General features: G+C 41.5%; 2 protein-coding genes across 6 annotated transcripts in view; one reads left to right on the forward strand and one right to left on the reverse strand.

Annotated features, from left to right (window-relative positions):
* Positions 1–548: 548 nt before the first annotated feature.
* On the forward strand, positions 549–9831 carry klhl38a (kelch-like family member 38a). Its single transcript, XM_084920206.1, has 4 exons — positions 549–4040; positions 6363–7719; positions 7821–7926; positions 8123–9831. Exons 2-4 carry the CDS (start codon positions 6364–6366, stop codon positions 8410–8412), a joined length of 1752 nt encoding a protein of 583 aa, XP_084776332.1. The 5' UTR covers positions 549–4040; position 6363; the 3' UTR covers positions 8413–9831.
* A 2033-nt stretch (positions 9832–11864) lies between these two features.
* The window catches only part of spire1a (spire-type actin nucleation factor 1a), a 35762-nt gene continuing 33046 nt past the window's right edge, over positions 11865–14580 (reverse strand). For all 5 annotated transcript variants that reach the window (XM_084920204.1, XM_084920202.1, XM_084920205.1 and 2 more), the window contains 3 exons: positions 14120–14147; positions 13858–14009; positions 11865–13768 (listed from right to left, as the gene is read on the reverse strand). In XM_084920204.1, the coding sequence (XP_084776330.1) occupies positions 13507–13768; positions 13858–14009; positions 14120–14147 (442 nt within the window). In that variant the 3' untranslated portion in view covers positions 11865–13506. The remainder of the gene's footprint in view (positions 13769–13857; positions 14010–14119; positions 14148–14580) is intronic.

The raw sequence follows: 14580 nt of genomic DNA on the forward strand, positions 1-14580 counted from the left end.
TGGATGGGCCACTTTGAGGGGAGTTATGCAAGTTATGCATAACATAACTTGTTTTAATAGGTTCCATTTGAGATCATGCTTTAAAGATAGTCTCACAAGCTGACGAGGACCTTCTTAGTTCCACAGAGACAATAATAACCAAATAATTATAATAACCAAATAATTAACATGGGCTTTGTTGTTACTTTGTTGTTACTTCAGTAACGTGTTAAAATTTTCATGACTAAACCATATGACCATATGACTTTAGTGTCAGGGGCACAATGGCATTTTTGGATGGGCCTCCATCCCCCAAAGCCTGTCCATATCACTGATGATGCAGAAAAGATATTCTTTTGTCTGAGGGGAAAGTCTAAGGAATAGTCTAAACCTGCAGGGCTCTGCATGTTTTTGGAATCCTGCTCAAACTGGAGTAAATATTATATATGTCTGTAGGCTATGAGCATATTTTTCACACTCACACTGTGAGTATTTGCATTTAGTGTGGGTCAAAATATTGATACAGCAGTATCTTATTATTGCTTCCACTTTATTAGCTGGGGGGGGGGTCAAAAGAGGTTGTTATTTAACTGAGACATTACTGAAATATAAAAATGATGATAATACACACAAACTTAGATATTTTGATGTAGCATATAATGATACTATTGGTGTTGATAAATGGCCTGGTACATGTATGTTTATATTATTTCTAACCAATTTCAGTACTCATAACACTTTTTTTTTACAAGTCTCCTGTGTGTATCTAACATTCAGATTCACAGACTGTCGGCAAAATGTTGTCATAGTATCATTGTCCCACTTAAGACCAACTCTAGCTTCACAGAAAGACAATACAATAAAACACAGTGCAATACTTGCAGATAAATTTGGTTAAAAACATAAATTATCGCCTCTAATCTCTTGTTCTACATGATTGTCAGGTTTGCATCTGCACAACTCTGGATTGATGTGGGTTTAACTACACAGTCATCTTTAACACAGGGCATTATAATTAGCTTAAGTAGCTGGAAATGCTGCCATTGTTTTCCTGTCAGACATAAAAGTGCAAAGCCAAAATGATCTGTTAAAACACTTCTATCACCTGAGCTAATTTTTGGAAAAGAAATTCATTCATTTTTTAGGTCCCCCAATCTGTCTTTCTCTCATTTTCACACCATAAAAAAGCCTTTAGTGTGATAATATACCTTCTGTCCCAGTAGGTCTGTTATCATATCTTTATTCTGGTCAGAAAATGTATACAGTATATTTCAATATTTCAGTGAGTGGTTAATGTGATCATTATTCAGCAGTGGAAACAAAAGCAAAATTCAGGTTTGAAGCCGGTATGATTAACTAAAAATAGAAAATCATAAATCTGTCCCTGCACCCTGACCTGGAGCTTTTACGAGTTGTTTTTTGTTTGATTTGCAGTTTTGTTCTTACAGGAATCCGACGTGTAAGCATGAAACTATCACTTAGTGACTGGTGACTCAGTGTAAGATTTCACTGCAACACCAAAGTGGCTTCTGCTCTTGGGTCATGATATCTGGCGTGCTGACAGCTCACTTTCTTGCAGCTATGTCATTCAATCTGCCTGCATGTAACTTCAGTTCCCTGTCATATGCCGCTAAGCAAACATGACAGTAATTCATCTGCCTGGCAGACAACCGGCATAACTCCATGGAGTGCAGAAAGGGGCTGCAGATTGAGAATCCTCATGACATTATAGCTCACAGATAATATAAGGAAAGGAAGGTTTAAATGTCTCTTTAAAGTCACACAAGACTGATTTGAAAAAATATCACAAGAGGCTCAATCTGATCTCTGAAGGAAAGGAAATCTTTGCACCCTATTTCTGTAACAGTGTTCCCCAGCCTTCTCTGGCGTGTGATCTCTTAAAAGAAAGTGTTGTCTACTTGTGAAACACCTCATCTAAAGCTACAGTATGATATAAAAGCTGTGAAAACACACATTGTTTCTAAACTAGAAGCATAGAGGTGGAAGAATAGTGTTTCTTTTTTTGAATTAAATATACATTTTTAAAAATATACTGTTAAAGTTCTTCATAGTCTCAAGGCTAATGTGCAGGGGTTAAAGTGGGATTTAACAGCAAGGGGAAGCCTAAGTATGATCTGCTGTAGCCATGCAACAGCAAACAATGACTCACCTTAAAATAAATACCAAACCTGATTACTACTGTGAGCTGCAGAGGACATTTTTGCTTTGTGAACAGCGATCAGACCTTCTGTAACCCTGAGCTTTTCTCCTCTGCTTGTGTTTAATGTAAATAATAAAAAGGAAAGGAAACAAACTGTCAACTTTATTTACATTTCAAACCATCTGACATGATGTCGTCTCACAGCAGCAGCAGCTTGTTTTATTAAGTAATGTCTAATAATCAATTTTTTTAAATTTCTTACAACAGCTATTCTTTATGTACTGATCATGTAATTCCTCTAGAGACAGTACTTATTATTCTAAGACTCATTCACACTCTGAGTACACACAGGGGAGTCACAAAAAGTGATTAACTAATAAACTGCTTGTAATTTTATGAGCCTCACAGTTAACTCTCCACCTGCTAATGCACTGAGGTCCAGGCCTCAACTTTCAGAGTCACCGATCGCTATCAACAAAACATTTCTCTGTAATGTATTCTGTCCTTTTAAATTTGCATGTATTTTTGAAACTAGTACATGCTCATGCTAGTAGGTTTTGGTCCGTTTGTGTTGTTTTTAAAGTGATATACTTAATCACAAAGAGAGAAGTTTTTTAAAAAAATAGACTGGCAGATGTTTATGTACTAAAAATGAGTGACTGTAGCCTGTTGCTAGGTGATTGCCAGGCATGTAGTTTAGCTTTTGTGGATGTAAGTGATGTACTGTCATGAAATAAAAAAGAAAAAAAGAATTGTTTCATAAGGTGCTACAGGTGCACAAATGCTACACAACAGGTAGCCTGCATTTTTTATGCATCATTTTATACATAATTAAACTTTGGGAATAGAAATTAGATGTTACTGATGCGAAATAAAAATTATCTGACGCTTTTATAAGCTCTTAGAGATGCATAACTGCTAATAATAGGTCATTTTGGCCAGTTGCTATGTGGTTGTCAGGCAACATAATGACATCATTACACATAATTCAGCCATTTTGGATAGAAATTAGATGTTACTGATGCAAAATAAAAATTATAGGACACTTTTATAAGGTGTTATAGGTGCATAAATGCCAGTAATGGGTCATTTTAGCCATCATGTTGCCAAGCTAAGTGGTTGCTTGGCAACATGATGACATCATGATATCTGATATAAATGTGGACCTCCGTGGGCCTAAAATGTACCTGTGTGCCACGTTTGGTTGCTCAACTCTTAAAGGTATGGCAAATACTTCTTGATGATTTGACACACACAGTGCAACGAATTAACTGTCAAACGGGTGATTAATAGCAACAGTGGTCACGTCCAGTTGTGCACGTTCATGGACACAAACAGAAACACCACCACACCTTGAAAACTGAGCCCAGTTCTTACAGCTGTTTCTCCTGATCAAAGTGGCCCATCAGCACCGTTCTATATTTGACTACATCCTGGGTTACACACATGAGGAAGGGGAGGAGGAGGAGGGATGAACTTGGACGGCACTAGAAGACGGACAAGGGTTAGCAGCTCGGGGACACTTTGATGAAAGACCAGCCTGGGTGGGAACAATGCCTGAGTCAGGACCCTGTGATGGTTCCCCTTCCTGCGGCTATTGTAAACACTCCCTCCACTGGACCCTGGCTGAGTTGTTAAGCTGGCAGCTGGGTACCAAACAGCGCTGTGTCACATGAGAGGCCCGGCTGGAGTCACAGTGGCCCAGGATACTATTCTTAGCTGTAGGAATGTACACAGTGGCCTCATGGCAATCTCCACAGCGCCTAACTGGAAACCCTTCCCTGAGTCACTACCCATTTTCTCTCTGGGTAATGCTTAAACTGTCTTTCATTTGGAATTAATCCTTTTTTTCTGTCAAGACTGACGACTTTGGATAATATTGGTCCTCCGAGGACAGGAGGTAAGGGCTGAGCTAATCACAGATACTGCTGATGAACTGGAATCATCTTGTTCACACAGATGTTTGTCTCAAACTCCTCAGTTTAACTCCAGTTTTATTATTAAATCTTCAAATGTGAAATTTCTTTTGTATTAGCATAACTCTTAGTTAAGAATCTATATTTTCTGGTTAAAACGTTTCCTCTTGTTTATTGGGCATTTAAAGGAGTGAGTCATTGCATTTTATGACATTTCTTTATTTAGACTGGAAATGTTTCTCAAAAATATAATGCCATGGTATAAACTGTCTGTTAAAAGTGTAATAATTTAAGCTGCGTACATGATTAATTCATCACCATCACCACTGTTGACTAAGTGATTAAGGTGCAGATGGATTATTTTTAAATTCAGATGCAGTTTATCATGAGAGGTTCTGCAGCTCCACCAGCAGCTCTTGTTTGAAGTCTGAGTTAAAACTCCCAGTTGTGAAATGCCACTCACAGCTATTGGCATTTAATAATATACAATAATGATTAGTGGTCTAAATATATCAGACAGGCTGGACAATGTAAGTGGGAGTAAATCGGTAGCTGGCACGGAGATGATTTGAAGACTTAATGTTGCTAATAGCCCAATGAAATTCATGCTCTTTAAACAATAGGATCACCACAAACCCTCCAGCCAGAGAGAGACGCACTGGGACTAAGAGAGAAAACATGACATATAGAAAAAATAACAAGAGAGACTGTGAGGCCAGTCCAGAGAGAGATGGGTTGCAGAGACAAACACAGATGGTCCGCTGATACAGTTCTGTTTATGTTAGTGATGATGGGCAGCTTGATTACTGAAATAAGCCCTAATGGCACACAAATCCTGTGAGATCATTTAGACAGGATTTGGAACAGAACTCTGTGTCAGTCATTCACATTAAAGACAGCTGCTACGTGGGAGGTTTAAGAGTTTGAGAGGAGACGAATAAGTGAAAGGCTTTGTTATGAACCAGATCACACGGTTTTCGAAGCATGCACGTTTAAGTTGTTGCAAATACAAATTTATTAAAATCACACTTGTGAATCTAATTGGTGCACTTTGTGGAGCTCATGAATAAAGAATGTTAGAGAGGAGGATGGATGGAGAACGGTTAGTAAATCAGGAAGGAGAGGATTAGGAAGGAGGAAATGAGGGCAGCTATCACGGTCCTGGAGAGTGAGAGGATGACTGAGCAATGGAGAAGAAGTGTACTGGTACTGATTTTCAAGAACAAGGGTTACAGAGGGATGAAGCTGATGAGACGGACTATGAAGATAGAGGAAAGACTTGTTGGAGCTAGGATAAGAAGAGAGGTGAGGATCAGTGAGCAGCAGTATGGCTTCATGCTGAGAAAGAGCTCTACAGATGTGAAGCAGAGGTGTAGAGGTCGGAAGGAGTTGCACTGCGTCTTTGTGGAGCCAGAGAAAGCATATGAAAGGAGCAGCAGACATGTATGAGGTCACCGGTGACATGTATGGTAGGAGTGAATGATGGTTTCAAGGTGGGGGTGGGATCAGGGATTGGTTTTGTGTCCCTTCTCGCTTGCAGTGGTGTTGGACAGGTTTGCAGATGAGGTCAGTTCATGAGCTATGATGTTTCCAGATGACATTGTGATGTGTAGTGAGAGGAGGGAGCAGGTGGAAGAGAGCCTGGAGAGGTGGAGGTATGCACTGGAGAGAAGAGTGCATACCTCCACTCCAGGAGGAGCAAAACAGAATACATGTGTGTGAATGAGAGGGAGACGGATGTAACAGTGAAGCTGTGTGAAAGGTCATGAATGTGGATGAGTTTAAAAACCCGGGGTCAGCCATCCAAAGCAACAGACAGTGCTCAAGAGAGGTGAAGAAGAGTGTGAAGGCAGGGTGGAGTGGGTGGAGACGAGTGTCAGGTGTGATTTGTGACAGAAGAGTGAAGTGAAGGTTTACAAGATGGTAGTGAGACCTGCTGTAATGTTTAGTGTGGAAATGGTGGCACAAACAAAAAGACAGGAGGCTGGGCTGAAGGTGGCAGGGTAAAGATGGTTTGGACATGTGCAGAGGAGGGACATTGGATATATTAGGAATACATGAGGAAAAGAGGAAAAACAAAAATGTTTGATGGATGTAGTGAAGGACATGGTTAGTGTGACAGAGGAGGATGGTACACAGAGAGTAAGATGCAAGCAAATTTTTAAAAAATGTGGTCGTCACTAATATTTATGTAGATCATCACATCACACATCATCAGCATAGTCGGTCATCCACTTTCTCCCACTGGAAAACAAAAATACGACATCAGTCACAAAATGATTCCTGCTTTGTCATCCCTTGTGCAGAATGGCCACCAGACCACAAGATGTTTTCTCTTTCAAAGATGCTGAACTTCCCTCTCACCTGCTCGCAAAGCTCAACGTCCTCCGGCAGGAGCGCATCCTGACGGACGTCCTGCTCTGCACTGAACACCAGGAGATCCCCTGCCACAGGAACGTCCTGGTGTCCAGCAGCCCGTACTTCCGCGCCATGTTCTGCAGTAACTTTCTGGAGAGCAGCCAGGCCCGCGTGAATCTGAAGGGAATCTCTTCAAATGTGCTCATTGGCATTGTGGACTATGTTTATACGGGCTGCATCACCATCACCATGGACATTGTGCTCCCACTCATGCAGGCAGCTTCCATGCTTCATTACGGAAGCCTCTTTGAAGCCTGCTCTGTGTTCCTCCAGGAGCAGCTGAGCCCGGAAAACTGCCTGAGCATGATCCGACTGTCTGAGATACTTCACTGTGAGAGCTTGAAGGAGAGGGCCAAGGAGATGGCTGTGAGGTCCTTCTCTGACGTGGCCGCTACAGAAGATTTCTGTGAGTTGTCTCTCCCGGAGCTCATGTGTTACCTAGAAGACGACCGACTTTGTGCTGAGGAGGAACAAGTGTTTGAGACCCTGCTGGCGTGGATCCACCATGACCCGTTCTCACGGAGGGGCGCAATCCACGATCTCTTCAAGAAAGTCCGTCTGCGCTACATCCACCCAACTTACCTCTTCCAGTTCATTGCCAATGATCCACTGGTGCAGAGCTCCAGCCTTTGCACTGAGATAATCGAGTCAGTCCGTCGCCTTATGCTTACAGTCAGTGCCAAGTGCAGCCGTGAGCTGAAGCCTCTGTGGACCACACCGAGACGTTATACCTGCAGAGAAACGCTGGTGGTAGTTGGAGGACGCAAAAACAACGAACAGACTTCAAGGGAAGCGTTACTCTATGACGAAAGGACTCAGCGTTGGCAGTGGTTGGCCAAGCTCCCCTTGCGCCTCTACAAAGCTGCTTATGTGTGCATTCACAGTATCCTCTACGTCCTCGGCGGGCTCAGCCTCTGCATGGCATCAGGCGACAGCTCGGTCAGCGCTACAGTTTACACACTCTCCCTCAAAACCAACCAGTGGAGGACTGCCGAGCCCATGCTGGAGCCACGATATGCCCACCAAAGCGTCTCATACCTGCACTTTATTTTTGTGTTAGGAGGCATCGGTGTAGATAAGCGCATCTCTCAGTCAGTAGAGAGGTATAACAGTATGTTTAACCAGTGGGAGGCCATGGCACCCATGCCCACAGCCGTGCTTCATCCAGCTGTTGCAGCCAGTGATCAGAAGATCTATGTTTTTGGAGGGGAGGACGCCATGCAGAACCCAGTCAGGCTGATTCAGGTAAGGAAGGCTTCAGTCAAAATTAGCATTCAGTGAAGAACAGCCTGTGATGCTCAGGAAATCCAAAAAGGCTGATTGATGGTGTTTGTGCTGTTACACAGGTGTATCACATCGCTCGCAATCTGTGGTCCAAATTAGAGACAAGGACTGTGAAAAATGTTTGTGCTCCCGCCGCCGTCATAGACGACAAGATCTATATCATAGGAGGTAAGGACGCATTTTTACTTTTAAAAAACTGAGAAAAAAAACGTTGTTCTCAGCAGCTGTTTTACGCTAAAATATGGCCTATATATAATATATGGCCTATAATATAGTTTGACTCATATTTCGACCTGCTTGGTCGACTTTGGGATTTGTTGACTATATGTAATTTACAATGACTTACCAACCATCTAATCTCCAGGATACACCACGCGAATGATTGCCTACGACACCAAAGCCAACAAATTCTTCAAGTGTGAGAACCTGAAGGAGCGACGAATGCACCACAGTGCTACAGTGATCAACGGCAAGATCTACGTCACCGGTGGACGCATCCTGAATGGCCACGACGTCATCGAGGACTCGGACTGCTTTGAGTGCTACGACCCAAAAACAGACGTTTGGACCTCTAAAGGTTCTCTGCCGTACAAGCTGTTCGACCACGGCTCTCTCCCGCTAGTCTGCGTTTCCAACAGACCCAACCCACCATGACCCACCATCTAATCACCGCTTGCTCCTTTTTATTGTAATCTCCACCTGCCCTTTGCCATTATTTATTGGCTTCTAACAGAAATGGGAAACCATGTCAGAGTGACACCATTCTTCCACGCAGTTCAGTAAAGCGGCATTTAAGGTCGGGCTGACTTTCATCTGCATCAGAGAAGAAGAGCTCAGCTGGCATGCAGAGGTGTCATTTCTAAGCATCTGGGGCGGAAGTGAACCGAGAACCCCAGAAATGATGAGAGGCAGCTACTCGGACACGTATGTAAGCTCTTTAAAAGCTGTTTCCGCAGATGGATACACTTGTATAAAGCAAACTAAATGTGTTAATACTGTATTTTCCAAGATATTTGAACACAGCCTGTCACTCTGCAGGGCAGCTGCACTTAACTCTTGACAAAACTGAAACTGGTTAAATAATTTGCACTTTATAGGTCAAAAAATAATACATTCCTTCTTGACCCTGATGTGTATCAGAGGGAACTGATTAATGAGAATAAGGGCTGATGTTTGGTGAAGTTTTGCAAAGAAGAACTTTTTTTTTCTCACCTGTGGCAACTTTATTCCAGTCTTGGGGGGTTGATTTTCAGTTAAAACCCAACAAAGCTTGTTCTGTTTTTAAGATGTCTGCTTAAAACATGGCAGAACCAGTATGCAAAGATGTGACGTTTTGGATCAGTCCAAGATCTGTGAGCAAATATTTCAATGGTGGTTTACATTCATATTTCACTGTGCATGCAAATGTCGTTAGATAAAGACAAACTGTGGCCTGCTGTGAGCGGCCATGAGAAAAAATGTTAGAAATACTTTTTGTGTGTTTACAGGCTACATCAGACTGCAGGGGCAACCTAAAGGTGATCTGGCATAATCACACCAACTGATCTGGAATTATTTTTTTTATTCATTTGGGAAATCATAGTCATACAGAAAGAAATCCTTACCTGTCAAGACTTTGATTGCCATTACATCCCTCTGTGTCCTGCAGCCCTCTTGTCCCTCATGGAGCAAGCATTCAGTGTTTTGCTCCAGCCCTTGGTAGCTCCATTATTGGATAATTTGCGGTATACATCTTAATGTTTGAGACTTTGTCACGAATCAACTGAACAATGCATTGCTGCTACTTGCACATTAAGAGACTTCCTCTTTATTTTTGTATGCGGTATTACTTGTACGATGTGCATAAATGTTGTGCTTATGTACTAAAGAGAGAGTCAAACTTCTTATTTGTTGCATTGATTCTTTCTGCACATGAAAACAGATCAGCTGTGGCAAAATCGCATCTTAGTTCAGCTTATCTGTCTTCATTTTGAGCAGGTTCTTAATTTGCCTGCAGACTAGCTGAGTCACGACCCCCTCGTGGATGAGGGAACACCATTAATGCAGAAACATGTTCTGGTTGTCAGGTGACACATTTTCTCTCCGTACATCATTAAACACCAGTGCAAAACCCATTAAAATATTGGGATGTTCCTGGAATGTAGTGAATGCATTTCTTTATGTGAGTGTCAACCTCTTGACCCTTCAGGGCACATTCTCCTCATGCAGAGCGTCTGGTATGAAGGCTTCATATCCGGTTACCACTGCACCCCTGAGAGGCTCACTGTTTGCAAGGTATATGGCCTACTTAAAACTAGCCCTCCAGCAAAGCTGACCTTAGGGGAAGAGATTTGGGATCAGATTTCACTCTTACGCTTTAATGCTTGTCTATTAGTGTTAGTGGAAATGCTGAAACTTGCCTACAAACACTAACCAAATGGGAATTTCATCACTGTCTCTGAGTTAAATGGCTCCTTGTTATCCTGGTCCCTCTAAATGCCTCTCTGTAACCCTGTGTGAATGCATTCAACAACTCGTGCTTGCAAAATGAGCTTAATGTCTAAACTCAAAATGCCAAATCCACCAACGCAGTGACTTTTCTGATTATGTCACCGGCAGTCACGTGCTCGGCTCAGTCAAACAGAGCAGAATGTAAGAAAGCCCAGTGAAACCTTCCACTGAGCTGCTGCTAAATACACAGCCTTCTCAGATTGTTTACAGACGCTGTGTTTGCTCAATACCTTTCCATAGAAACCAGTGTGTGAGGGTCACCCTCAAGGGAGGCTGTGGCCTGGGCAGGTTATTTTCAGTATCTGTTACTAACCCATTAAGGGGTAGCATATCATTGCCTATTCTGTGTGTCTCCATAAACACACACAGTGACTGCAGCAAGAAGAATTATATACATTTATATATATGACTGACATGCTTCATGTAAAATCCATCATTGAAGTCACTGAAGTGCAGACTTTCAGCTTTAGTTAAATGGGTTTAACAAATCTATTGTAGTAACAGTTCCCCATTTTCAGAGTCTCAGAATTAATAGATTAAACTAACATAATTTTAATTATAAGGATTGTTTTAAATATTTAATATCCGTAAACTCCACCAGATGTGCTGCATTTCTTGCCTTGACATCCTCTGCCTCTTTACTTTAGCCACCGTCTATCTGCATTCAGTCACTAAAAAGCTGCTTTCCTGAGAGGAGCTCCGGTGAGTGATTTGGCCATTGAAGAACATGTTGTGGTTTGCCATTTACTTTGGGTTCCTATTAATTTGTGAAGCTTTGTCCAGTTAGTTTTGCGGCATTTGTCTAAATCTGAGCAGAGATTATAGCTCTGTACACTTCATAATTCGTCCAGCTGCTTCAATCAGCAGTCATATTATGTATACAGTGGCGGTCGCAGCGGCAGCCCATGCCATAAAATTACCTCGACCAGGTGTAGTATGCATGAGCGGTTTCTCTCCTTCTCCATACTTTTCTCTTCCCATTATCCAACTTCATCTTGGACTTCCTGTTCTTGAGTGTAATCAGTGGTTTGCTCCTCAAGAGTGTTCTTGACTCGGTCAGATGTTATTTGCGTTTCTTAACCATGAAAATAATTCTGTCATCATCTACTTCAGTGTTCTTACATGGTCTTTTAATATTGAATGCATTCCTTTTTGATTTGGCCAATTCTGAAGTTTTGCCATCACTTTGATGCGTCCCAGGATTTCATAGGACTTCATTTTTCAGTTAAATATATTCAAAGTGAGTTCAACATTTGTTATCGGTCAATTGTTCAATTAATTTTAAGCTTCTGAAAATGGATGACGATACAAATGGTATAGAAATGGTTAAAATTTCTAAACCTGAAAGTCCTCTGCAGTTATGTCCACAGGCAAGATGTAAAAGAAAACAAACAAAAAAACAAAAACATAACATGTGGACATCCAAAAACTTATGGATCTGTCTGCAATACAGATCTTTTACCACCTGATGTCCTCATGTCTGCAGGCTGATGGAGAGGAAACACATTTTTATTTTGCCTCTATCGCCCTCTGCTGCCTATCACAGGTTTGCACAGTGCTCTGTAAGCCTGCAGGCATATAAGGCTGAATTCTGTAACAGGGCAACCGAGTCAGACTTAAGAATCATGATGATTTTATTAGAATTTCCTTGATAAACAAAAAACCAAAAAAAAAAAAAAAGCACAGTACAGCATGCACACGTTCCTTTACAGATCTCTAAAATAAAACTTATCAGATGGACTATTTCATTGGAACATGGCATCATCGTTGAACAGCCTGGTTAAGATTTGTGTTCATTTTGTAACAACTTTTTTACCCCCAAACACACACTTTGAACACATGTGTGAGACTGTGTGATTTGAAAAGGCTAAAATATTGGTAAAGGATGACAGTCCTATACTTAAAGTGCCTACATTCAATTCAGTGGTGTGTTTCTAGTGGATTCAGTAATTAGTCCTTCCTGTGAAGCAGCCAGAAGTCGCTCAAACACATTTTCATTCATGAGGAACTCTGGGGAAAATGGCACTATGAACCCCCAAGAGGTGAAACAAAAAAACATTATAAATCATAATCATTTAAGACATAAATGAACAAAAATAAACAATAAATTGATCCAGTAAAAGTGCTATTTGTGATTTAGAAGGGTATAACACTGAGAAGTTTATAAACTATACAAGAACAGAAATAAAACTTTATTATATTGACAGAAACATAATAACATTAATAATAATAGTAATAATAATAAACAACTTTTTCCAATAAAGAAACTCTTGAGGCAGAAATCCTAAAACGTGGTAAAATTATACTTTGTTACAGATTTATATTAAATCAAATTTTGGAACAGTTAAGATATACAACATGTACACACTCACGAACCCAACACGTCTGTGCTTCTATTGCCAGCCTGAATGGTGAGAAACCAAACCTTATGCACAGTAGGTCCGTAACTACAAAAGGCATTCAGAGAAAGAAATTACATTTTGGCACCAGGCACAGAATTGATTATACATTTAATTAAATACTAAAACCCACCCAGAAAAATAACCAGGCTATTTTCAACCCCTCAACGTGCTGTATCAGCCACATGAGATCATAGCAAATATACATTTAAACTGGCTTTAAAAAAAAAAAATAAATAAAAAAAATAAGAAGAAGAGATGTAACTTTTGGCATAAGTGTTGCTGGAAGAATCAGAGGGGCAGGGGACTGGCAGACATCTACCCCAGCAGACCTGACGGGAGGATCTACAGTGCATTTCTGTCAAAAGACAATCGTTTGTTCTTCCTGAGTGCTAGACGTAAACAGGAACTGGAAAACCTACTATGATTGGGCCTTTGAACAATTTACACGATACCACTGCATCTTTTGGCTTTCTGTGTCATTCGCTCCCACTCACCCTTACCCCGGTTCATGATGGTGACATCAGCAGCTCTTTTTATCTTCGATAACGTCAGCCACATGCAGAAGCTCGGCTGCTCTCTCTGACCCACATTGCATCCCTCCTCTCAGCCAATCTGAGAGGAGGATGAAGTATCAGAAACTTTACTAGCTTTAGCTTGGAATGGACTGGCCACATGGTCACTTCTTACTTCTTTGCAAAACTCCACTTTATGTACACACATCACTGTGGGAGGGTTTTTTTTTTTGTTTGTTTTGGAGTTTTTTGTTGTTTTTTTTGTTGTTGTTGTTTTGTTTGTTTGTTTGTTTTTTAATTGAATGACAAAGCTTAACTTAAAGTGCACCGACCAGTCCGATGTTCTACAACTCATTGATGGTTCGCTCCGAAGGCCTGAAGTTGACAGAGCTGGACGACGACATGTAGAACGACTGGGTTCTGCGATTGAGGCGGGCCCGCTTGGTGGCCACGCACAGGCTGCGCCTGCTGGAGGTGATGATCTCTGTGATGAACTTCTTGCAGTCCACACAGACCTCCATGGTGACCCAGTCCTCAGTGAGCTCCTTGGGCAGCTCTAGCTCATCCTGCGACCGCCCGTCTTTGCTGATGCTGTGCTTGGACAACCTGAACAGAGACAACTGAGTGAGTATCTGTGCACACACAGGAAAGCAGTCGCAGCCACAACATGATGATGCCGCCAATTATTAAGTCACCTTCTGCGCAGACTGTGCCGGGTGTGCGCAGACCCAAACGGCTGCTTGTCTGGCTCAGCTGGGGCAGATGTGCCTGTGTCTTCTTTAACCACAGCACTGGGACCCAGAGAGTAGATAGGCAGTGTGGAATAGGGCTTAGACGGCAGCCGCATCTGAGGCAAAGAGATACAAAACAACTGAACTAAAAAGGCTCAGGTAGGTCTTAAAGAATGAGTGTCAAATACTAAACTGATGTTTCAAGTAGCAGTTGACAGTCTCGTACCTTTTTCGAGCACTGGGAACACACAGGTCTGAAGATAAAAAATAAAAAAAACTGATAAGCTGGAAATTCGTGAAAACCACTTCACTGATTTTGTACTGCACTCCTGTCAAACTGTCAGTTAAAGCTTAAAACAGAAACTAATGCAGCAGAGCCAGAGAGACGAGCTCCTACAGTAGATAGTTTGGTTTCTTTAGTCTCGACTCAGACTTCTGCGATCCAAACTTATTTTCATTCACTTTCAGATTTTTTTGAATTGAAAATCTCAACTATACTGCAGAAAGCACTTTAAATAACGTACGTGTTTGAAGAAAAACAATGAAAAATGAAGAACTACTCATATGCATCCAGTAGATTTATCGACTAATGAAATACCAGCCAGGATGTGCTGGGCATGTGGCTGTTTGATATGAGGCCAATTGGGTATGTTTGGTACGTAAACAGGAAAACTATAAATTTGGAAA

The sequence above is a fragment of the Perissodus microlepis genome, chromosome 22 (assembly GCF_051167445.1).
Source record: "Perissodus microlepis isolate ML-2025 ecotype Zambia chromosome 22, ASM5116744v1, whole genome shotgun sequence".
Taxonomy (NCBI): Eukaryota; Metazoa; Chordata; class Actinopteri; order Cichliformes; family Cichlidae; genus Perissodus; species Perissodus microlepis.